The sequence below is a fragment of the Conger conger genome, chromosome 4 (genome assembly GCF_963514075.1).
Source record: "Conger conger chromosome 4, fConCon1.1, whole genome shotgun sequence".
NCBI classification, from domain to species: domain Eukaryota; kingdom Metazoa; phylum Chordata; class Actinopteri; order Anguilliformes; family Congridae; genus Conger; species Conger conger.
In genome coordinates, this window is record NC_083763.1 from 27236281 (window position 1) to 27259631 (window position 23351).

At 40.2% G+C, this 23351-nt stretch overlaps 1 protein-coding gene across 1 annotated transcript; it reads right to left on the bottom strand.

Moving 5' to 3' along the window:
* Positions 1-8785: 8785 nt before the first annotated feature.
* rab18a (RAB18A, member RAS oncogene family) lies at positions 8786-23351 on the bottom strand. Its single transcript, XM_061240245.1, has 7 exons — positions 23155-23351; positions 18241-18296; positions 15356-15417; positions 14635-14707; positions 13979-14097; positions 13526-13592; positions 8786-10721 (listed from the first exon to the last, which is right to left on the bottom strand). The coding sequence occupies exons 1-7, from the start codon at positions 23226-23228 to the stop codon at positions 10549-10551; spliced, it is 624 nt and encodes a 207-aa protein (XP_061096229.1). The 5' UTR covers positions 23229-23351; the 3' UTR covers positions 8786-10548.

Genomic DNA, 23351 nt, shown 5'->3' on the forward strand with positions numbered 1-23351 from the left:
TTGGTTAATACAGCTGCAGTCCCCTTGGAGACCCAAGCCTCAGTATCTCCCTGCCCATTCATTGGTGTCAGTAGTGGGATAATGGAAGAGGGACCTGGATTGACAGGGCGGTGCCTCAGGTGGTCTCTGAGTGGCATGTGAGCATGAGGCCATGCTCTGTGGAAGGCAGGGAGTAGTGTTGCATTGTGGTCTGCCCACCTCACCACAGGTGAATTAATCTTTAGTGCAGTGGCTAACGCAGAACTTGGAGACCCACGTTTGATCCTTGTCAGACACCTGTCCTTACAATATTTTCAAAAACATATATACAGTGCCCTCTGTAATGTTTGGGACATTACAAAGACCCATCATTTATTTATTTGCCTCTGTACTCCACAATTAGAGATTTGTAATTTAAAAAATCAGATGTGGTTAAAGTGCACATTGTCAGATTTTAATAAAAGGCATTTTTATACACTTTGGGTTCACCATTTAGAAATTGCAGCAGTGTTTATACATAGTCCCCACATTTCATGGTAAGGGCATTTTGTTGGCTAAATGGCTTTAAGTCATCAAGGGTCCAAGGTATCAAATGAGCCTCAAACCACTGAGCTTCTGCCAGATTTGCAGTAGATACGAAATGAATAATTTCTCTTGACAAATGTTCCTGTTGAACTCAATGGAAAAAACGTATTCAGGAGAAACAATTATTTTCGTGTCTACTGCATATCATATTGAGGCTCATTTGATACCTCTGAAAACTCATTGCTATCGCTTGAAGGACAACCTGAAAACAAGATATCCAGACAGGTCACAGACATCAGGAAGTCATGGCATGCAAAGGATATGCAACCAAAACTAAACATGACTACTTTTATTTAAATAACATTGCTGTGTCCAAAACATTATGGTACCATGAAATGGGGGGGACTATGTATAAACACTGCTGCAATTTCTACATGGTGAACCCAAAATGTATAAAAATGCCTTTATTCAAATCTGACGATGTGCACTTAAATTTTTTTATTACAGATCTCAAATTGTGGAGTGCAGAGGCAAATAAATAAGTGACGGGTCTTTGTCCCAAACGTTATGGAGGGCACTGTATATGTTTTGTCTGCTTTTATTATAGAATTAGTGGATATTATCACACAATGTTACAGCAATGAAAGACGGGATATTGCCGGGGCTACATCGCACAGTGTGACATGCAACAATTGTAAAACACAGACGATATTGCACAGTGTATCGCCAATACACTAGGCTAATGTTCTCACTACAGGGGCAGCCTATAGCCAAGTGGCCAAGTCGCTTGATGGGACCCAGAAGGTCAGTGTAGCCAGTGTAGCCACAGTAATATCAGTGTAGCTGTTGGGCCCTTGAGCAAGGCCCTTAACCCCACATTGCTCCAGGTGGGATTGGCCCCAGCTTTCCCAAATCAAAGTCGCTTTGGATAAAAGTGTTAGCTAAATAAGTGTAATTATAATGTAATGCACATCACTCCAGTCATTTTGCCACTCGCACAGTTCTATGGCCATTGGGCACTAGTCTCAATTTCCAGATGCTCAGACAAACAAGGCATAGGCTTGCTTTAATCTATCTTTCTTTAATCTAATAAATCTTGCTTTCATCAAATAAATAGCTGATATTATGTAATGCCCGCTGGAAGCTATGCAAGATAGCTATTCAGCTAATCAGTCATTATGCTATAATTTTCATAATGGCATAATTGTCATTATATCTGTCACAACACTGCAAAATAGCCATGTTCCATGTTTTAATCAAACTCACCTGTAGGTATTCTGGGGCGAAGTGTCATTGTTAAAATGTTGAAACAATGTTTTAAAGCAAAGCTGATCCCCCCCCACTCGAGTATACTCAACCCTGCTTTGTGGAACAGTCCCCTGGCATACTTTAGTTGAGACTTACCAATATACACAGACGGCATACTTTGGTACAAAGCAGTTTTTGATGAAAATGTGCACAACAAGGTCCGTGGGTGCCCGTAAGTAACAGTGTGATTATATTTGGAAAGAGTCTTTGCTGTTGAGTTTTTCGAATTAATGATTTGTTTTGCTTTTCTTGATCAGATTTTTAACTGCATAATAAAAACAAATGAACCAAAAACTGTTCTACTGGCCAAAAGTAGAGAGCAATTTGCTAAGCCACAACTATTTTTAAATGAATAGAGAACCTAAAAAGTTTATTAATATTTTGGTACTGGTTGTGAATTAGATATTGAATAGAACAATCAGACCTGATTCAGTTGGAGACCTGCCCAGGTGTTGACGGAATTAGAATTTAATCTTTGGAATGATTTTGTTCAAGATGGAACCAGGAAGAAATAGAAAAGTGGGTAAAAGAGGAAGATAATGGCTGAATGATGGAGGGGGAGAGGAGTACACATTTGTGGTGCCATTCAGCATAGAGGATGGATGGCAGATGCCGTGATATATCAGCAGATGATTACGGGGATTGGAACAGGCACAGAGGTTTTTTCCCCAGGATGCAGTATAGCAGGAGTGGACATAAGAGAACATACTAAGGTACCAGCTCAAATGTACAAACTGGGGGGGTGCATGTCAAAAGATGCTGTATATGTTATATATAGATATTGTTGTGTTTTGTATTAGCTATTGTATTGTTGTACTCAGGGTATTCTAGCTGCCAACTGTGGTATGCTAGTTTGTAAGCTGATGTATTCTTCAAGGTTTCCGATTGTATCTGTATGGTCAGGCTAGGACTCGGAACCGTACTGTCCTCTCGGGTCCTCTTCACACTTGTTCCTGTGTTTGATCTGCACATCGCTCTGGATAAGAGCATCTGCTAAATGCCTTGTAATGTAATGTAATGTAATGATAATGTGGTAAAATTGGTTCATGTACCAAAGTAATTGGTGTCAATAGATTTCTTTATCCTAAAACATTTATGATCTATACATGGAATATTGTTACAGTTTCCATAAAACTATGATATAGGAGTAATGTTACAGTTACTTATCATTTTGAGTAGTTGGATTCATTGATAATGCATTGTAATGAATGAAAAGACAGTCGTATCATATGTAATGTGTGTATTTAATTTTGAAATGCTAATGATTGTTAAGTTGTGTCAATGTGAACAAGCAATTTGGTTCAGCGAACAAATTATATTTGGGTTGTGTATATTGTATCCAAGCAATTGAAAAAAGTGTTTAGAGTTTTGAAAAAGGCATTTTGAGTATCTGTTTTGAGTTGTGTCTACAGTTTTGAAAAATTACCTCAAGGTTCTGAATTTAGTGCCAAAGTGATTGTAAAAAAACTGTAATATGAACATGCTGGAATCAGTATACTATGAAAACATTAGCATGCTAAATATCATGCTAATCTTTACAGGAATACAGTGGAAGCTGATGCATATGAGGGCATAGGCTAGCATCAGTATACTATGATAACATTTAGTATTATTATTATTATTATTATTATTATTGCACAATTATTGGCCTTACTAAATCTCTGCACAATCGGCTATAACAGATGGCTATTGTAATGAACTCTGGTGGCTTTTCGTCTGGAAGTGGTGGAGATCTGTAACTATCTGCAAAGCATTTCAAAAGGTCATACAACTGAAACATCTGCTTGCTATTTTTTAATCATGTCTGTATTATAAACAAGCAGAGATTTTTCTTGTCTTGGGATTGTTTCCTCCTTTTGAAGATGTTTTCCCTTTCATGGGGTGACCTTTTCTGTACATATAGAATTGTTTTGCTTTGGAAATGGTTGGTAATGTCCAGCCAAAAATTTCCCTGAAGAACTCCAGGTGTCCTTTCATTTGACCAGTGGCTGTTCACTTTATGGAAGAGAGCTTTTAGAGTCTGTTTAGTTTTCCCTCAACACTTAAAAAGTCTGGACCATGAATTTCCTCCTAAATTCACAGTTATAGTCAAGCCTGGGTACAGACAAGCAAAAGACCTGAACTACACCTATAAAAAAACATAAAGAACAATCACTGTGCCAAAAATGATAACATCAAGGTATAAATCTCAAAGAAGATTAAGACCCTTAAATATGCCTTTTTAAGCCAAATACAGCAGGGAAAAATTCATAACGTCAACTCCTGTTGGACGCTTTCTACAAGACAGGCAAAATACCTTGATTTTTTTCACCCAGAGGTGAGAGAGGGAGCCCGTGACCTCACTGAAATATATGTGCTACCGTCTCCCATTTGTGAGAATGTAAATATTTGAGGCCTTAATGTGCCTGCTGTGAAGTTAAGCCAAACTGTCCAATGCTATAAATGAGTGGAGGAGCCTCTCTGTTTCAGGGGCTCCGGATCAGCAAGGAATACCACAGTGACACGGTAACAATATTAACTCACAGACAAGGTGGTTCCTTGCTTTCTTTTCAATATTGCTTAAATGTGGGACGATACTACTTGGGAATTTGCCATAGGAAAAACATCATTTCCTGTTAGACAGGGCCGATGTATAGCAGCATATGAATCTCCTCCATATTAAAACTCTGTCTTAGACAAAATAGTGAAATCCAGACAGTTGAGCTTGGACCTGGGTGGAGAAAATTCCTTTTCGTTTTTTCTTTAGTTTGAGCATGCAGTTAGCAGGCCTGTGTTAACGAGCAGTGTCAGCACTGCTGCGCCTACCAGCACCTTGCACTAACATACATAAAACGAGAGAACCTCGAGTTTTACACATTTATGAACCTCGTCAAGAACCTCATATTTTACACAGCAAACCTTTGAATTAGACATCTAATATCGTCACAATGTGACCATATAAATAAGTACTGTATCGTTTTCTGGGGAGAACTTCAACAATTCCAAATTAAGCCATATTGAGACGTAGAACATATTTCACACTGAAATTTATATTTCGCTCACTGGAAAACTATGACTTATTTAATTGACACTGTAAGTAATTTTATGTGAACACTGGCAACAAACACAAATTCTCAAAAGATGAATATTTCCAAAACATGCTCCAAAAATTTGTATTTTTCTTCCTTGTGGAATAACGCAAATGGAAACCTCAAATGTCACGCACAATGATCATATATTCATGATTAATGCACGTGCTAGCTGCACAGTTGGCTGGTATGTGTTGCACAAGCAAGGAGTTATGTGCACAACGGTTTTTAAATGTTTTTCTGACCCCTGTCCCTGTCCTCTGTCCTTTCTTGATGAATGACACTCTTTCAGCCATTCTTTCCTTTTAGTGTGGAAAAACTGAATTATTTTAAAACGATGCTAATTCAAGGAATGAAGACCAAACAAAAAACAGCAAAGTGAAATTGTTACTCAAAAGTAAAAATAATCCCTATTCACCAGAACACGAGTGCTTAATGTAGATGTCTGCAGTAGAAACATATACAGTAATTAGATGTGTTTAGCAGAATACCACGGTACTTCAATGAGTTCTCCGTACACACCAGGATAAACCATGGAGCAAACGAGGAGTGGAGCTCAGTTACAACGGGTAAAAGCTTTGTGATGACTTTGTGAAGAGTCTTCATATTCCAAGCTTACCCATGAGTCCCCACAATTGCTTTTTCCTGTGGCCAGGAAATAATTTTCCAGTTTCCCCCCTTAATAGGGTCTGGGGCTTACTGTCCCCCCCAATTCTCTCTGGAAATCATATTCTTCTTGGTTCTTTATTTTCAGTGCAAATGTAAAAATGTTCTGTGACAAATACTTGAATACAAAGCCTTGCTTCCCTTGAAGAATTACAGTCAGTGAGCACTTTATTAGGTATCTATTAGACTTATTAATTCTTCTGCTGCTGCAGCCTATCCACTTTGACGCGTTTTGTGTTCAGACGTGCTCTTCTGCATACCACTGTTGTTATTTGTGTTACTGTCACCTTCCTGTCAGCTTCGACCAGTCTGGCTCTGGCTCCTCTGGCCTCTCTCATTAACAACACATTTCTGCCCACAGAATTGCTGCTCACTGGATATATATTTTTTGTTTTTTTCACCATTCTCTGTAAACCCTAGAGACTGTTTTGCGTGAACATCCTGAGAAATCAGCTATTTCTGAGATACTCAAACCTCCCTGTCTGGAAACAACAATCATTCCATGTTCAAACTCACTTAGATTACATTTCTTCCCCATTCTGACATTTGGTCTGAGAAACAGCTGAACCTCTTGACCATGGCTGCATGCTATTATGCATTTAGTTGCTGCCACATGATTGGCTGATTAAATATTTCCATTAACAAGCTGGCGTATAAGTTTACCTAATAAAGTGGTCACTGAGTGTATGTCATGAAGCACAGCTGTCATGTACTCAGATAGATAACATCTTATTGAAAATGCAGTCCAAAGCTAATTCCACAATTTACAGACCCAGACTTGCTTTTACATTTCACCAGAGGGGAGCTTGATTTTTTTGCAGGCCTTATTTTCAATAATAACAACAATAATAGAGTCCAGCAAAAGGCAATATGCACTGCAATTATAAAATGGGGCAAATTTATTTACATAAAGGAACAAATCAGTTTTACTAGGCGGCAATGATTTTACCAATAAGATTTCTTTTTTTAATTAAGGCGGCGGAATCATAATACTAAAACATGCAGTTTTCCATGGACGTGGGTTTAAACAATGTAGGAAATTAACACTTTTCCTGTGTTGATACAATTTGATTAGTTTATTATCAAAGCCATAATTATGACGCAAGGATTTTTTTTCTGTTTACATGTTGTAGTTCAGGGCCTGGGGACTGTGGTGGTTTTTCTGATGTGAGACCCAATGACAGCACGGCCAAAGAATTTAGGGATGAGAGCATAGCCAGAAACACAGCACACACGAGCACTGTAACAGGAGAATTACTGGGTGATGAATGGCAGTACTCATCCTTCCATTTATTTCCACAGGATGCCAGGGCCCAGGGTCTGCTTGCTTAAGCCTTCATTAAAGCAAGCCCATGGAGAGCACCAGCCTTTATCTGTTCAAATTCCGCCATTTTTCTATAGCTCCATCGGTTAGAGAAGAATTTTTGACCGCCAAACATGAAAAAATGCCATACTATAGCAAGGGCAGCTGAATATGTATATTTTTAATGGATCAAAAAATGTCCAACGTGATTTTTTTTTTTAATCGATTTTTTAGTTTTGGTTCAGCAATTTACACAGCTAATCTTTTACATATTTTTTTATTCTGCATTTTCCAAAGTGGACAATTTCCTTTTTCCACTGAAATATGTCACCAGGGAAAGTGCATCAAGGTAAGCACAATGAGATGCTAATGTTCTCCAGCTAAGACATGAGTACACAAGCCTCTGAACCTGTTCACCATGGAGTTTGAACAACACTGTGTCCTGCAACTGCTGAAGCTCTGTGGGCGACACTAATAAACAAGCCCCCTTCAATAAGCCACAGTTAAACACAGTCCTGCTAACATTACTTCCTCTGTCATTTCATAACATACCTTTTGCACTGAAGGCCTTTGCACAGGGCGGGTAGGCTGGAGTAGTGGAGACTGGGTTTCACAGAGGGTTGTCATAAAACTTTTTTTTTTAAAGCCTGTGAAGCAGCAGGCCTACATGAAATGAAAGTGAAATTACCGGGATACTGTAAACAGGCAATTCAATATAATCAAAGTGTTTCCATAGGGTGTTGACAGACTCATCAGTTTGTCTGCCGGTGGACTATTACCTCACAGCAGCAGACTTATTCTCTCACTCTTCTCTCCCTGGAAATATTATTGAGTCTCCAACAGCATGTAAAAAAAATGGAGCAGGGCAAGTTCTCGACAAGGTCTGGCTCTCAGCAGGTGGTGTTTTGTTCCACCACTGTAGGACCAGGCCAAGGCCTGCGCAGTATGCGAACGGATGATGAGCAAGGGGATATGCACAGCCAACCGTCCTGCCCTTCGCAACCGGTAACGCCATTTCCGCCATTCTGTGCGGGGAAAACAGTGAGTCAACTCCGACCGGCAGACAAAACGTTAATCAGCTACGATCAGATCAGGAAGACCAGTGCTAGTGAAGCAAATCGTGAGTCAGTGCAATTTCGCATGGTAGTATGTCAGTTATACTCAAGTAAACATCCGAACAGAGCCACATGCTGTACACTGCAAATTCTTGTAGCCAACACTTTATATCATGCAGCTCATACTTCCGCCTAGAGGCAGACAGAAAAATAAATTGGGAAAAGGAGGAAAAAAAGAAAAAAAAAGTGTTCGAATACGTTAGGCTATTTCGTAAGTCTGAGCATTGGAAATTGGTCCACACCTGCCACAAACAAATCAACTAAAAAATGTGGTTCTTCGAACTACAAATATGAAATCCCCCTAAAAAAGGAGAATGTGAGGCATGTGTAAACCTCAGAGACTCTTTTTGTATTGCAGACTGTTGAGAAGTGTTTGGTAAAAATTATGAAAAGTGCGATAAAATGTAAATTTACATATTGCCGGCCTTTATTAGGACAACAGGATGTTGTTAAAATGCCAAGATAACTTAAAATGATAGTAAAAACCAGTTAAATAATGTAGAACTTCATGACCTAGTTACTAAAGGGCTTGTAGCATAGCGGTACTTGCGCAGAGTAATACATAACTGTAGCTAGTGTGGATTATGCGGGAAATAATTTATTTATAGGTCGTACCCATTAATACATTTGTAAGCACATGAGAGGTCGCTAGATAAATTCAGGTTTCCCGCAGTAATCTGTAGTCGGGGGTCTGTAATTGGGATTGTCCATCTTGAACTACTAACAATGCTGCATGTGCCTTGCACATCCGTTGACAGCTCCAGGATAATTATGCACCGCAGCTACACTGCAATATGAATGAACTAGAATAAGCATATTACTTAGAAGCAATGTCAGTTTATTTTACAATATTAAACTAAGACTCATCACCTGAAGTATGGAGTTTAGAATGAACAACTGCATTAATTATAATTAACATCAATCAATCAGCAAATGCAGGTTTACACACAATCATGTATGTTTGTGGCCATTTCCTTGACATTACAACATTAGACTATAAATAATATCTGTAATTGATTAAAAAAATAAATGTACAGTAATTTACTAAATGTAGTTTGTCAGGAGTGTCTGTACATTCTCCATGTAAATGACTCAATTTTTATTACAATATGAAAGCGTTTAACACAATGCCTTTGCAAGTTATTAATACCATTTATTTTTGAATATACAAGTGGAAAAGGGTATGCATTTCTGTGCCAAAGGTTTTCCATGCAATAAAAAAAAAAAAAAACATTTTTTGAACAGACAAAAAGGCATGTTACAGTACACCAGTGTACCCATTCTAAACAGCCCACCTGCGCCATAGTACTCCATAACTACAGGCAGGGGTAAGGATGAAGGACATCGCACATGCATGGACATCACATAAAATACAAACAGCTCCAAATTAAAATAAAGGTGACAAACTGATGATGATAATAATGATAATGATAATAATAATAACAACAATAATAATAATAATAATAATAATAATAAAAATAATAATATTCTCAGAATGCTGTGCCACGTGGAAAACCACAAGTGTAAAAAATTCAGCCTTTTTCTGAACACATTTTCTTGGTTCACTGTGGAATGAGGCTTGGTCAGTTCTGAAGGAGTGGATCACAGGTGTTTAAACCCGAGAAAACAGGCCAGCCATGCACCTTTCAGTACTCAAGACTGCCATAGTGCCAAGGTGTTTGATTAATAAACCTTTCAGAACATATTTCAAGCATGGAATCCATGTGAATAAGAGTAGTAGTGAAATGTTGGTAACTCCATTTCGAACAAACAGCCAATTCTGAAACACAAGGATTTATTATCCGCAAGTCTCCGGTTAGGCTGAGTGAGACATGTCAACAGCTTAAACTTCATCTGACAAAATAATTGAAGAGCAGTCTTTCTTTGCCACTGGGTTCTCCAAATCAAGAGATACAAGGCATACAAGATGATACTATGTGAAAAGTAAGAGCATACTACAGATTATCCCTTCTTAGGAACGTTGTTGTGTACACCTACGTACTGTCGGATGCATTACATCTGCTAATCTGCCCAATTGACGGGGAGGGGCACTGGCAAGAGCAAGGAAAAAAATAATATATTTTTGTTTACTAGAACAGAAACGTGTCACCAAGAAAGATAAAAGAAAAAAGAAAAAAGAAAAATAGTAAAAGGCAGCATGGATGGATAAATGCCATTGACTGTTCACACTACAGCCTCTGAATCTTCGCCCTCTCCGCTTCGGGGAGGAACACCTACATGACGTTCGTCCGCCATCACCATGGTGAGGGCAGCTGTGCGGGGGGGGCTGGCTACAGGGGGGTGGAGCAGATGTGCTCAGCAAACATTGTTTGGCGGTATAAGGGTGGGGGGGGGGTGTTTAACAACCACTGAGGGCTGCCATGATACAGGGGGATAGTGTACGAATGTCCCTATGAACACAGCCGCAGAAACGTGCAACGACTATTTACACTTCGGAGGCCGTTCAAACAGTCTAAAAAAACGATGCTTTCCTTGTCGGTTTTTTTTTCTTTTCTTTATTGTGTTTCTGTTCCTTAAATTTGCCATAATGTGTGTGTTTGAGCAGGTCCTCCCACCGCGGGGTCTACAGCACAGAGCAGTACCCCCCGCACCCCCCCCTGGCCTGGCCGTCCTGGTCGGACAGCTGCACGCCCCGGCTCTGCGTCTCGCTCTCCCACAGGCCCGGGGTCTGGATGATCTTCTCCACCAGCTCCTCGAACGCGCACTGCACTCCGTCCCGGGTTTTCGCACTAGCCTCTGTAGCCAAAGGGGGGAGGGGCAGCAACAGGGTGTAGCAGACAACACAATTTCTTTTGTTGTTTTGGCAACATTAAGGATACTACACCAGCACAACTTTCAGGTACTCCAGGTTATGGTCTTGTATAAAAACTTCTGATGAACCTTTGCTAGCACCTACATTTGGCAATTGACCCAAGTAGTCATGTCAAAATATGACATAACATTGGTCATAAAATTTATTGAAAAAAGTAATGACTGTGTTATGTCATTTGACGTGAGCAGTCATGTCATCTCGCAATAGCTGTTGTCGTGTATGGCAGTGTTATGTCAGCCTTATGTCAAAGGCTTCAAGTAAAGTGTTACCAAACTTGCATTTTATTATAAATTATAAACTAAACTGGGAAGAAAATAAGAATAAAATGGCCACACAAATGGTTAAGGTTCAGGTAAAAGGAAATGCAACTTGGGTACAACGACAGCCACCCTAATGTGGAATGCCCAACTATTTACGACCGCAGCTGCGTACAGGCATGAACCTCGCTGCCAATTCGGGAGGGTGTAGACATCTGCGGTTGCCCTCCCAAACGAGCGGTGTCGCCAGCCTGCCTCTATTCACACCGCAGGCCACAGCCGAGCTCACGTCGAACTGCGTCGGAGGAAGGCCGTTCGTACACGGCTTTGGCATGTAGTCCGTGGTCGCCCGATTGATGTGTGGGTGGGGGAATCCAATGAAATACGGACCCCGAGCCTTTTGTTTTTCCCAGATGAATCTACAAGGTCCAAGTTCTTATCTTTGTGGTCATTCCTAGCACTTGGAACTGTACTCGCCTCTAGGGTCTTTCAGTGCACATGTCCCTGGTTATGGGTATGCATTTTGTTGTACGTGGCTCTGGATAACAGTGTCTGCCAAATGCCTAGAATGTAATGTAATGTACATGCGACGTAATGTATTCTTGGTGAAGCAACTGCTATTGTGCGTCACCCTAAGGGGCTACCAGCCACAGTCTGGCACCGACACAGGTCAGAGCATCCATACACCACAGCATGTTGCCTTAACCAAAATGCCAAAAGAACGCTGAGATATACAGAGAAAAGTATTGAGTATTAATAAAAGAAGAGTTTCAAATTTTTTTGTACTAAATAAATTCCACCTGTTAATATTTCAACAAATTTACAAGCTTAATAAAGTTGCTAAGTTTTATTGAAACTACAACGAACGGTAGCTTTCTGCAACGTTACGTTCCCACCACTCAAGGGACATACTAGCACAGTTGCCTTTGTCCGGGTAGTTATAAAATGAAACAACACACAGATTAAGGTCTGTGGATGTTTGTAACTGGAATTATATTTGGAGAGAGGCTGCTGTTGAATTTTTCTAATGTACATTTCTGGCACTTTGAGGCCACACTTACAAGGTCTGTTTCACCATGGTGAATATTTAGACGTCACATTTCAGTGAAACTATCTGGATGGACAGATACTACTTTGGGTAAGTGGAAACATACGCTGATTTCATTTTTGGGCAAAACGGTCCTTTCAGATACTTAATCTCTTCAAGCTGAGGAAAAGGAGGGGCAGCCTGATTGTTAAAAGCCTCAAACTGAACAGATTCTCCAGGTTGATTTCTTTCAGTAAAATTAGGGGGCATAAATGGAAATAAGCAGAAGATAAATTCTGCACAGACATCAGGAAGTATTTCTTCACACAGAGTAGTTGCGGTATGGAACAGCTTGCCAGGCCATGTAGTAGAGGCAGAAACACTGGGGGGTTTTCCAAGACCAGCGCCGTCCCTAAGTATTTGCACAGTTGTACATTTTCTGTTCTTTTGGCTCTACTCCAGCATATTGGATTTGAAATAAAGCAGTGAATATGGGGTTAAAATGCTGACTGCCCCCTTTAATTTGTTTGAGGTCATTTACATCCATATCAGAGAATCTATGTAGGAATGAAATCCCTTTTTACACACAGTCCCTCAATTACAAGACCAAAAGTAATTGGACAGTTGGCTTCTCAGCTGTTTCCGATTAGTCAGGTGTATTTAATCGCTTCCTTAGTTCAGGTATAATAAAGTTTTCAGTATCAAGCCTTGATTCCAGGCTTTTGATTGCATTTAGAGTATGTTATTGATGTTTGTCAACACGAAGACCAGAGGTGTACCAATGAAAGTTAAGGAAGCCATTATGACGCTGAGAAATAATAAAAACAAAAAAAGTCAGACATATGCGATTGTGTAATTCCTACACAGATCACCCAATATGGATGTAAATACCCTCAAATTAAAGGTGGCAGTCTGCATTTTAACCTCGCTATTCATTGATTAATTTCAAATCCAACGTCCATGTGCAGTACAGAGTCAAAATAAAAGAAGATGTACCACGGTCCGAATACTTAGACTACACTGTATGTCTCCTTCACCAAGCTCAAAGCTCAGAAGATAACATCATCTCATCAGCTGTGATCTCAATATCACTACAATTCACATTTGAAGAGAATGCATGCATAGAAAGTTTCTGATTTCTTTTTGATTCTCAGTACGTATACTCACTTCCCCCTCCACACCTTTTTAGTTCCAATATGGTGTGGAAAAAAGATAAATCAACAACTTCTACAACAAGTCCCAAATAGTTTTTTTAAATCCGCCATTCTAACAGCAAGGGGTATCACAGCAAACCTAAAAGGCATTAGTTCAGGGTAAACGTGTTAAAAATAGAACATCAATCCAACAGCAGACGTTCCCCAACAAGCATGACAGTAATTCAAAAAGCAGCTTCCTCTGTATAATTGCCTGCAGTAATTCACAAGGGGTAATTCTCCTGTCTTACCTATAAAAAGCATGGAATGTTTTCTTGCAAACTTGAGGCCTTCGTTCCTGTCGAGCTCATGGTTTTCCTAAAACAAAGAGAAGGAAGCCTTTTGCAAGATCTGCTGTCTGTCAAACAAGGGGAACTGGAAAGGGCACGCAAGCGTGTGAGGGAGAATCCCACAGATTCAAATCATAACTGTCAAACAACAACTGACGTTAGAGCACTATGGGGATAATGTGTGGATCAGGATGGGAAATGTGTTCAGTTGCTAGACAATACTAGAGAAATGCAATCACTTGTGTTGGTATCATGGCACTTGGGTGGTAGCGTTGGTGGTGGTTGGGGGTGGGGGGTGGTAGCAAAAACAAGTAAATATTTAAAGTCTGGCTGGGGAAAACATGTCTGGTGAAAAACCTGGTGTTTTATCTTTGTTGGGGCAAGGTTTACAGTCAATGTAAGGAGTGCACTCACCTTATCAATCTTGTTTCCAACCAGCATTTTCACGAGGTCATTCCTTGTACAGTATGTCTCCAGCTCATTTAGCCAGTTATCAAGCTTTGCAAAAGTGTCGCGTCTCGTAACATCGTACACTAAGAGATAAGGAGACAGAAAAATGTTCTCCCTTTCCAGCCAGGAAGCCACCAAAGTCTACACATACACCTTCCCTGAACGTTCACTGCACACAACATACACCACACCCTTCTATTCACCACACACCACACATACACCAAACCCACATCACCACAAGCTGCACACGCACCATACCACTCTCTGTACACCATACATATTATGTATTAAGTATTTAATTTATTTAATTTTATTTAAGTTAAGTATTTAACAATTAGAGGACATGCATGCATTCTGATACTGTGCCAGTCAGCACAGGCATACTAATTCACTGCATTTAGCTCAGAATTTGCTTCGATGCAATGCATTCAAGTGAAATTATAACAGTGTGCACATATACATGCATATATAGGGGCCAGGAAGAGACATTTGTCATCAGAAGGGCTTCATTGGGTCAGATGGGACAAGCAAGGAAGCTCACAGCCTGAAAACCCATTGCTGTGCTTTTTATGACGCCTATTTATTAAAAGCACCTTTAAATAACATAAGCTTTTACTCACCCAAGATGACTCCCTGTGCACCACGATAGTAGCTAGGTGTCAGCGTTCTGAAGCGCTCTTGGCCAGCTGTGTCCTGCACACACACACACACACACACACACACAAAACAGTTGAAACACAGACAGGAAAATGTGGTTCAATCGCCAAAGGAACAGCAGCAACTTCTGCTCCATCTTTTCATTGACGCTCAGTGAACTATTGTGCAAGTTCGCCATCTACTGGAGAGTTGGGAGAGTTTGTTTACAGACGCTGGATTGCATTGGAGTTGCAGAATCCCCCCCACACACACGCACAGATGCCGTTTTCACTCGCCGTATTGTCTCCATATTTCATAGTAATAGCATCCATCTCTCAAGTCTGCCTCCAAGTCCTGAGAAACACCCTGACATGTTGAAAATGCGCCTGATTCATTTGACCGCTCGTGCAGTTAAAACGTCTCACAGAAGCGCCTACTTGGCTCTCTGAAAAGAAACATTGAAACATTTCTGCTGGACATTATGCAGTGAAATATAACCTATAATTATGCAAATAGCAGTAGAAATAGCACACACAATGTATAATCATTCAAATAGCAGATTTTTCTAAGTCAAAGGATGGCAGAACATCTTCATTGATATTTCTAACTGCACAGCAGATGCGGTCATTCAGGTTTCTGTGAGGAGTACCCACATACCCTCTGCCTAATATTATGGAGAAAGAAAAAACAAAAAAAAACACGTACCCATATTGCGAGCTTTGCCTTGTTACCGTCCACCGAAATAGTTTTTACTTTGAAATCCACACCTGCAATCACAAGGACACAGCATTATTCACAGTAAACAATTTCTTCACTATTTGCAGTATTAGGACTGCATTAAAACTTAGTCAAGACAGAAAACACAGTACTTTAGTCGATGCACAATAAACTGACTTACATGGTACAATGTCGGTGAGAGTTTAATTTGACAAAGTTATTTGCAAGAACGAATGAGAAAATGTTAGAACGGTACCAACAACTCTGCTTTTCAACACATCTCAGCTGAACGGGTCAGAGGGCATTTTGTCTATAAAATTTAATTTTTTGAACAATGAAACTAAATCTTTCAAAAACACAGGGTGGTCAACCCCGAGTGCTGTTGGTCTTCACAGAGCGACTGGTTCATTTAGTGTACATTCGGTAGCAGGTACTAGGTCTGCTCGAACAATAAAAAGGATCTAACAAATCGATACCAGGTTTCATAGATTTTCTGAGCAACAGGAAACCACCCAAAGATGGCAAAAAGGGCACAGAACAGAAAAGGCCACAGAACTACATAATGCAAGACGTATCGGTGGATACCCAATGTAATCTTACGGGGTGGACATATTAAGCATATGCTCCCTATTATGTGATGGTACATTTTCAAATTTGCTTTGCATCACACACAATTTTATCTGCCAGCACAACACTTCCTTGGCTTGACAGGGTTTTGAAACATCCAAAATAATACGTGTCACTTCCCTGTAAAATCGTGTGCCGTTTATCTGCCAAACAATAAAAAAGACATGGTGTTGACAACATCAAATGCCCTTTTCGGTAACACAGTTTATCAACTTTAGCTCTATTTCATGGGATGAAACGGCAAAATAAAATTGAAGCTTTCCCTTTAGATGGCTGGGCAACACAGGCTTTTTTTTTTTAAAGGCCTAAAATCTCTTTAAGCTAGTAGCTAACTGTACAATAGCAATGGGAAATTCCTCATTATCAGTGTTAACAAGATATCCCTTCACACCGCATGACTTTAGTTGAGCCAGAGAAAGGGAAATCATCCGTGTTGGGGCAATAGAGTTTTCTAGCAGAAATAAGGACTCGTGTCAAAGCGGAATGAGCTGGACTTCTGCAGGGACATCTGTTTGGCAAAGAAGCATAGCTGGCCAACTTAAATAACAGAATTGCCTGCCTACCAGAAAAAATATTTTTATTACATCTAGGTCCCTAAAAACCTGCTGGTAACATTATTTCAACAAAGCCTACATTGTGTGGAAGGATTTATATAGATCTAATTGTAAAAAGTACAATATAGGATTTCCAGGCGATGAGTAAAGATTTTCTGATATTCTTTAATTGCACCGATAGAATGGTCCACTAATTTATAAATCGTGTTAACTGTTGACAGTTCCAAGGTTACCTCACAAAATACCGGCGTAACGTCTTTCAAGACTTTCCAGAATGTCAGTTGAGAATTCTCTCATCTTCTAAAACGGTGTTGAATGTTCTGATGTCATTCACAGGGTCTGAAGAGCAGGCTGCTTTTTGTTCTGCTTTCCCGAGCTATACTATAAGTTAAGGCCATATCAGGCAACTAGCTTTACTATGAAATGCAGTATTATTTATCTTAAGGTGTTTATTCATATGGCTATTCATAAGTGGATAAATATATTGAATGGGCAGGTTCACCCAAAAACCTAGCCGGCAACTAGTTGTGCGACATTACATTAATGGAATTTGGCAGACGTTCTTATCCAGAGCGAAGTACAGTTGATTAGACCAAGCAGGAGACAATCCTCCCCTGGAGCAATGCAGGGTTAAGGGCCCTGCTCAAGGGCCCAATGGCTGTGTGGACCCTATTGAGGCTACACCGGGGATTGAGCAATCGACCTTGCGTGTCCCAGTCATTTACCTTAACCACTACGCTACAGTCCGCCCTGCTACTAACAACAAAAGAGGAGAGACGCACTTGCTTGCAAGTACTTTTGGATAGCCAGCTAGATATCATGACGGTAACAGTTACTTTTTGTTTCATGATACATTTACCTTGGAAACTTTCTCCCAATTCATTGATTTCAGATGTTTCAGACACAGTTACAGCTCGAGGTGCATTTCCAGTTTTTAATCAATGGAAGGTGTGACTCTTTCTGTTTAATGCTCACTTTTGGCATTAGTAATAATAACAAGGAAAATCTACAGTAAGTACTATAAAAAAGGATAATGAAAAAGTGCAATTGCTTATGTCACTTCTGCATCCACACCCTGTTCAGTTGACTGTTCCTTTGATAAATGAGGTTCTGAGGTACCATAATTCTTAGTTGTTAGTGTTCAATTTTTCTCTCTCCATTTCTCACTTTAACTCTCACCTGGGGAGTCAAGCTGGCTTTAGTTGCTCGAGACTTTAACCCATCTGGCCAAAATATTCCAAGACCTGAACATGCAAGATGGCCACAGCTTCCAGCCCTCCTCTCTCAGCAGACTGTGTATGTTTGAAGGACAGGGAACACACAGATTCACCTCCCAGAGCTGAGGTGAGTCCAGAAATGTGTGTCCCCGGAGCTGGTGCTTTTAAAATCCAGCCAGAAATCTGTCGCCTGAGGAGCAGGACGCATCCATACCATCTGAACGCTCTCCATAAAATGTTCCTCGAAGGGCTGTACGGTCTGGGCTGCGTGAGAGGCGGTCCAAACAAGCTCGTAAACTCACCCTGGATCTAACTCACTTCAGGTCCTGGGGTCTCAGCTGGTGGTTGCTATGATACCGTGTAGCTTCAACCCTAGTCACGAAATCGTCACTCTGATAAGGAATGTCGTTATTTTGCTTGAGTATACGCATATGTATGTGTGTGTTCTACGTCTTATGGTATGTTCATTACTCACCAATGGTGGCAGCAAGTTCTGGGTCAAACGTATCATCTGTAAATCTCAAGAGTAGACTGCAGAAAAGCAGAAAAAAAAAAGTGTTGATTTAAGACACTCAAATCTCAAGAAGTAATCAATACCCTTTTGACTTTGACTGAGCAAACATATTGACAAATGAATGCATATATTATATATACATTTAAAAGGGGGGGGGGGTCTCCAAGAAATAAACAAAGAAATGTGTGCTTTTTAAAATGGACACAAATATTTTCATAGAAACACTGCTTAAGGTATAAAACTGTAATATGCATGTTATTTTAACTGAAGTGTTTTGGAAATAAATGGTCAGAGAAAAAAAGACTCAGAAATTCTGGACAGTAATCCTGGACTATAGACTCTGGACAGGGACTGGAACAGATTTTCTTCTCATAATCACAGGTGGGCCACTGCTGCCATGACCTTTGGACACATTATGAAAAAGTATCCAAAATTATGCAAACAAACTTTTTTTTTTATTTTTTTATCAAGGCAAGTATCAAGTTCACAATCCACAGTTCAATTCACAGGGAATGTTCCCTTCAAGACTGAGAATTTGAAAGATTTTCACTGTATAGAAAGAAATCAACATCTCAAATATGTATTTCAGTCTACCTGCTACCTGGCAAGTGCATGCTAACTGAATTCAGTTAAACGAATACACTGACCCACAAACACAGCCCCTGTAATAATCTTCAGAGCAACACACATCCATTATAATGCCTCAGTGAAGTCTGCTTTTACCTGGAGACCAGATCTCCAGAATCCACATAAATGTATAGAAATGACATTTGCCACTCAGCAGTAAGAACAGAATAGGGACCCATACCTGGGTATTAGACTACATTAAAGGAATAGCTGCAATGGTGCTTCGCTAATGCATAGACCTACACTATCACCATAAAGAAATACAATAGCTACTTTACACCAGACCGTTTCACAATGTAAACTGACAGGTTATTAAACTAATAAAATCTGTTGAGGGTTAAATAATATAGGCTATACTAATTACAACTAGGCCTACTGCCTGGTTTTATTTCCAGGAAATTATATTTCTTTCATATTAATTTTCATAGATTTCACAGTTAGACTGCATGTTTCATAACAAAAAAAAAGAAATGCCATTGCTCTCAAAGCTCTCCAAAACAAGAATAACACATCTTGCAGAACACACAAGTACAAATTCCACCCAAAGCACTTCAGACAAAAAAAGTAACTATTTAGCATACCTTTCATTGAACATGTTGTCCCTGAATGTCTAGCCAATCACATGAATAAGCATCAAGGTTAAGCCTGTTTTAGGACCTTTCCCCCTTCATTCAGGACATAGCCTAAATCTCAGTGCCTTCCAGCAAGAAAAGGAGGCCTTGAATTAAGAACACAATCGAATGAAAGCCGGCATTCAGTCGGGGCAATAAAGCACACAAAATGTTGAGGTTTCAGTAGCATTTCACCTAGCAGCCAGGACATTGTGCAGTGCAGTACATTAAGGAGTGATAATACCTGCCACAGTTTCTCTCTCACTGTGGTCTCGTTTGGTTAAACCTGATAATTCACCCAGCTGAGCCTGGTAGATTTCACACAAACAGACAATAAAATAAAATGAGTGGTACGGCCCTATATCCGCTTGTTTGTGTGCGTGATGTGTTAACAGATGGACACACACACACACACACAGACACAGACACAGACACAGACACAGACACAGACACACACACACACACACACACACACACACACACACACACACACACACACACACACACACACACACACACACACACAGAAGGCCATTAAGAAATGATGGAAACACAACTGAGTTTCAACCATGAAGGGTCTTAGCGGTTTTGTAATAGTGTGGGACACATGTTCTTGGCATGACTCAGGTGCCCTTATGTCCGTCAAAGGCAAGGGTAATGTCATCATTACTACTTGCAGGTATGAAGTGATCATTCCACCCCATGAGTAAGCATTTCCTTTTCTGCAAAGGAAGGTTTTTTTTTTATTTTTTTTATATGAAGACAGCAGTCCCCATCCAGAGAGTGTTAGTCACCAAATGGTTTTAGGAGCAGGGCACCAATAACAGCCATTTTGTTAATCAGATTTCACCATCATAAGAGCAGAAGTAAGAAAAGTAATTTCCTCAGTTTTGTCAAGATTTTTCTCTCTATCCATGGCTGGGCTCCACACTGCTCCTATTTTAGGAGCATCTGCTCCTGACATTTGATGCGTGCCAACTCTGGGGGGAAAAAAATTTCAGGAGTACAATAGTGTGCTCCAAAATTTTTAAACATAGGAGCACATGCACTCCTTGGAAAATAAATGTTAGCATAGAGCCCTATCTGGAATTCTTAATAATATTTTCATGAGCATTAATTGTCATAAGCTCCGCTGTTGATTTGCGAGAGGGTGGACAACCACACGCTCTCCTCAAATGAACGTGAAGTCAGCCGGCGCTTCGCAACAGCAGTTCCAACTCGAGCTCGCACACGTGAGTCAGAGGAAGATACTTCATGAACACTAGCGATGGCTCGACGGATCAGCAGAGGTCACCGGTAAGAGATGAGTCACTCCCATCCCAGCTGACTGGAACCGTCTTGTCCCCCGGGGCGAAGTCAGAGCCAAAGGCGTGTTGAGCTGCCATTCCGGACTGGGTACCAGACTGTAGGGCCTGCAGGGCCTGCCCATGCCCTTGATCAGTGCTTTAACAGAATGAGCCACCCAGCAGATGCTTGTATCCAGAACACATGATACGAGAATCAGAATCAATTCAGCAGAGTCTGCACACTGGAACCTGATACACATTGAATGGTGGATATTGAATTCCAGTATGCGGGCTCTACTGAACTCATCCTGTTGTTCTCGCCCAGCCCAGCTCCTGATTTAAAAAGTGTAAATAATCACCATTGCCTGGACATACAAGTCATATGATGTCACATCTAGACTTTGTAGTTAGAAAGGCAAATCACGTTAGCTATACCAAGAGCCATACATTCCATATGAAATCAATAGAGGAAGATACGTGTGTGATACCAACAAAGGAAAGTACTAAAATGAACTGTAAATTACTTAGCATACGGACAGCAAAGCTCTTGTTCTTTCCTGTCAGCCTCTACGACAATAGAACAAAGAGACAGGGGACAAGGTTAACTAAAGGCATTTTCTCTTCTCCCCATTGTACAGAATGCACTTTTCTTTGATATTACACGTTATAGAAGGACAATGTGTTCATGTCCCATCTTTTATTAGTCCATAGCACTTCAACGTGAGTAGCCCTTGTTTTCATGTCAGTAAAACAGGAAAGCCACACCCCTCAACTGCATTTCTCACACAAGCGAGGTGGCAGTTGGCCTATTCCTCCTGCTGAACTCCTGCTGGCCCCATACACTAAAGTGACTTGTTCATTTAGTGTGTTTCTCAATAGGTGTTCTCCACAGAAACACAAAGAGAACTGTTGAATGCTCAGCCAGATTGTTGCTACTGTAATTGTATTAATGTAATCTCTACTTGTTACTTGCTCGGGATGGTTATTTGCATCAAATATGTACGACTATAATTTATAATGTCCACCAAGGCATGCTTATAGGCAATTGCTCATTCATAAATAAAAACAAAACGATTCTGCTGCAAATCCAAGAAAATTATCTGTAATCAATACCCTTCTGGAAGCAGATTACACATCAGACCATACATTGCCAGAGTGTACAATGTATTATCAATAACTAAATAGCTATAAACACGTCATCAGTACAGTCCGCTTTACCAACTCACAATCATGGATAATAGGCCTACAATGTGGACTACTGAGTTTTACTATAGATTAAATACAAAATCAGCGATTGGGCATCGCAGACATTTAGCACTCTTAATAAACATTGTTGTTTACTGCACCTCGTTAGTTACCCAATGCCTAAATGGTTGCACTGTCACTTCTGGCCACCTGCCCTAGTATATTACAGTCTCGTGTTACATGCTCCACGCAGTACATGGTGACGAAGCAAGAATGGATTCACAGATTAATGTACTTGGCTCGTTCTATACTAGTTAAATAACATGAAGCTACCAGCAATAGCTGGTTAAAACATTTTCGCTGAAATGTTAGCTAGCAAGCTCACTTACTTAGTCACCTCTGAGTTGGCAAAATACAAAATGTTAAATTACTGCTTCTTCCAGCTAACATTTGCAAGATAAATTTCCGAAACTGAAAGCAAACATGAAGCTACGTACCTAAATTTTCTAGTTACCTTGAGCTACTTCGATAGTTCCAAAATATCTGGCTAAGCTAGCTACTGAGGCCATATCCATTTGTTAGATTGTTATCGTTTCAGTTAGCTAGCTAGCCTCGGGCTTTGTTAACGTGCATGATCCTTAGGGTCCCAACTCTTGTATCCGTTTTGTTAACGTTGCTGGCGACACAGCCAACTGGCAGTTGCTCATCTATAAACAACTACATCTGGCACAATATCTAGCACAATATCTAGCTAGTTTACAAGCTAAACTATTAGCTAGAATATCTTGTATTGATAGTTACGAAATTAGTAACTAACGTTAGTCCACAAGTAACTTATGCAAGTAAACTATGCCTATATTCGCACTGTCTATGGATCATAAGACAGGTATTTGGCCAGCAAGGCAATATGAAAACATTAATGTGAGACAGTAAGTTAACATTACAAATCTCGGAGATATTAATGAATATTAACATCATCACAGATAGCTAAACTAAAGCTAACCAAGCTTGGCTGAACCTGAACAAGACAGGCCAGAACCATATTTTAGGCTACCGATAACGTTAGATAACTTTGCTAACGTCAACATTAGCTGTAAAGGATCTTCGAGATAGAATTGTAGTGAGTCAGCTGGATAAACAATAGTTAGCAACGCAAAGTATCTCACCTTGACTTTCCAACACCGCTTTCCCCGATTATCAGTATTTTCAGAGTTGTAAGCACGTCGTCGTCCATACTCATTTACCTTTCAGGTTTTATTTGCTATAGGAGCCTGTCAGTTCACACAAGCTGACGTGATGTTTCTGGTTAACTGAGGGTAACGAGGCCTTTAGGTCTTCAACAAGCGGAAATTCCGAATGGATA

Coding starts and splice junctions, on each gene's coding strand:
- rab18a (XM_061240245.1), bottom strand. CDS start 23,228: ATGAGTATGGACGACGACGTGCTTACAACTCTGAAAATACTGATAATC. Junction 15,418..18,240: donor AGAACTTGCTGCCACCATTG/GTGAGTAATGAA, acceptor TTGTGATTGCAG/GTGTGGATTTCAAAGTAAAA. Junction 10,722..13,525: donor ACATTCCATGCTTTTTATAG/GTAAGACAGGAG, acceptor CTTTGGCTACAG/AGGCTAGTGCGAAAACCCGG.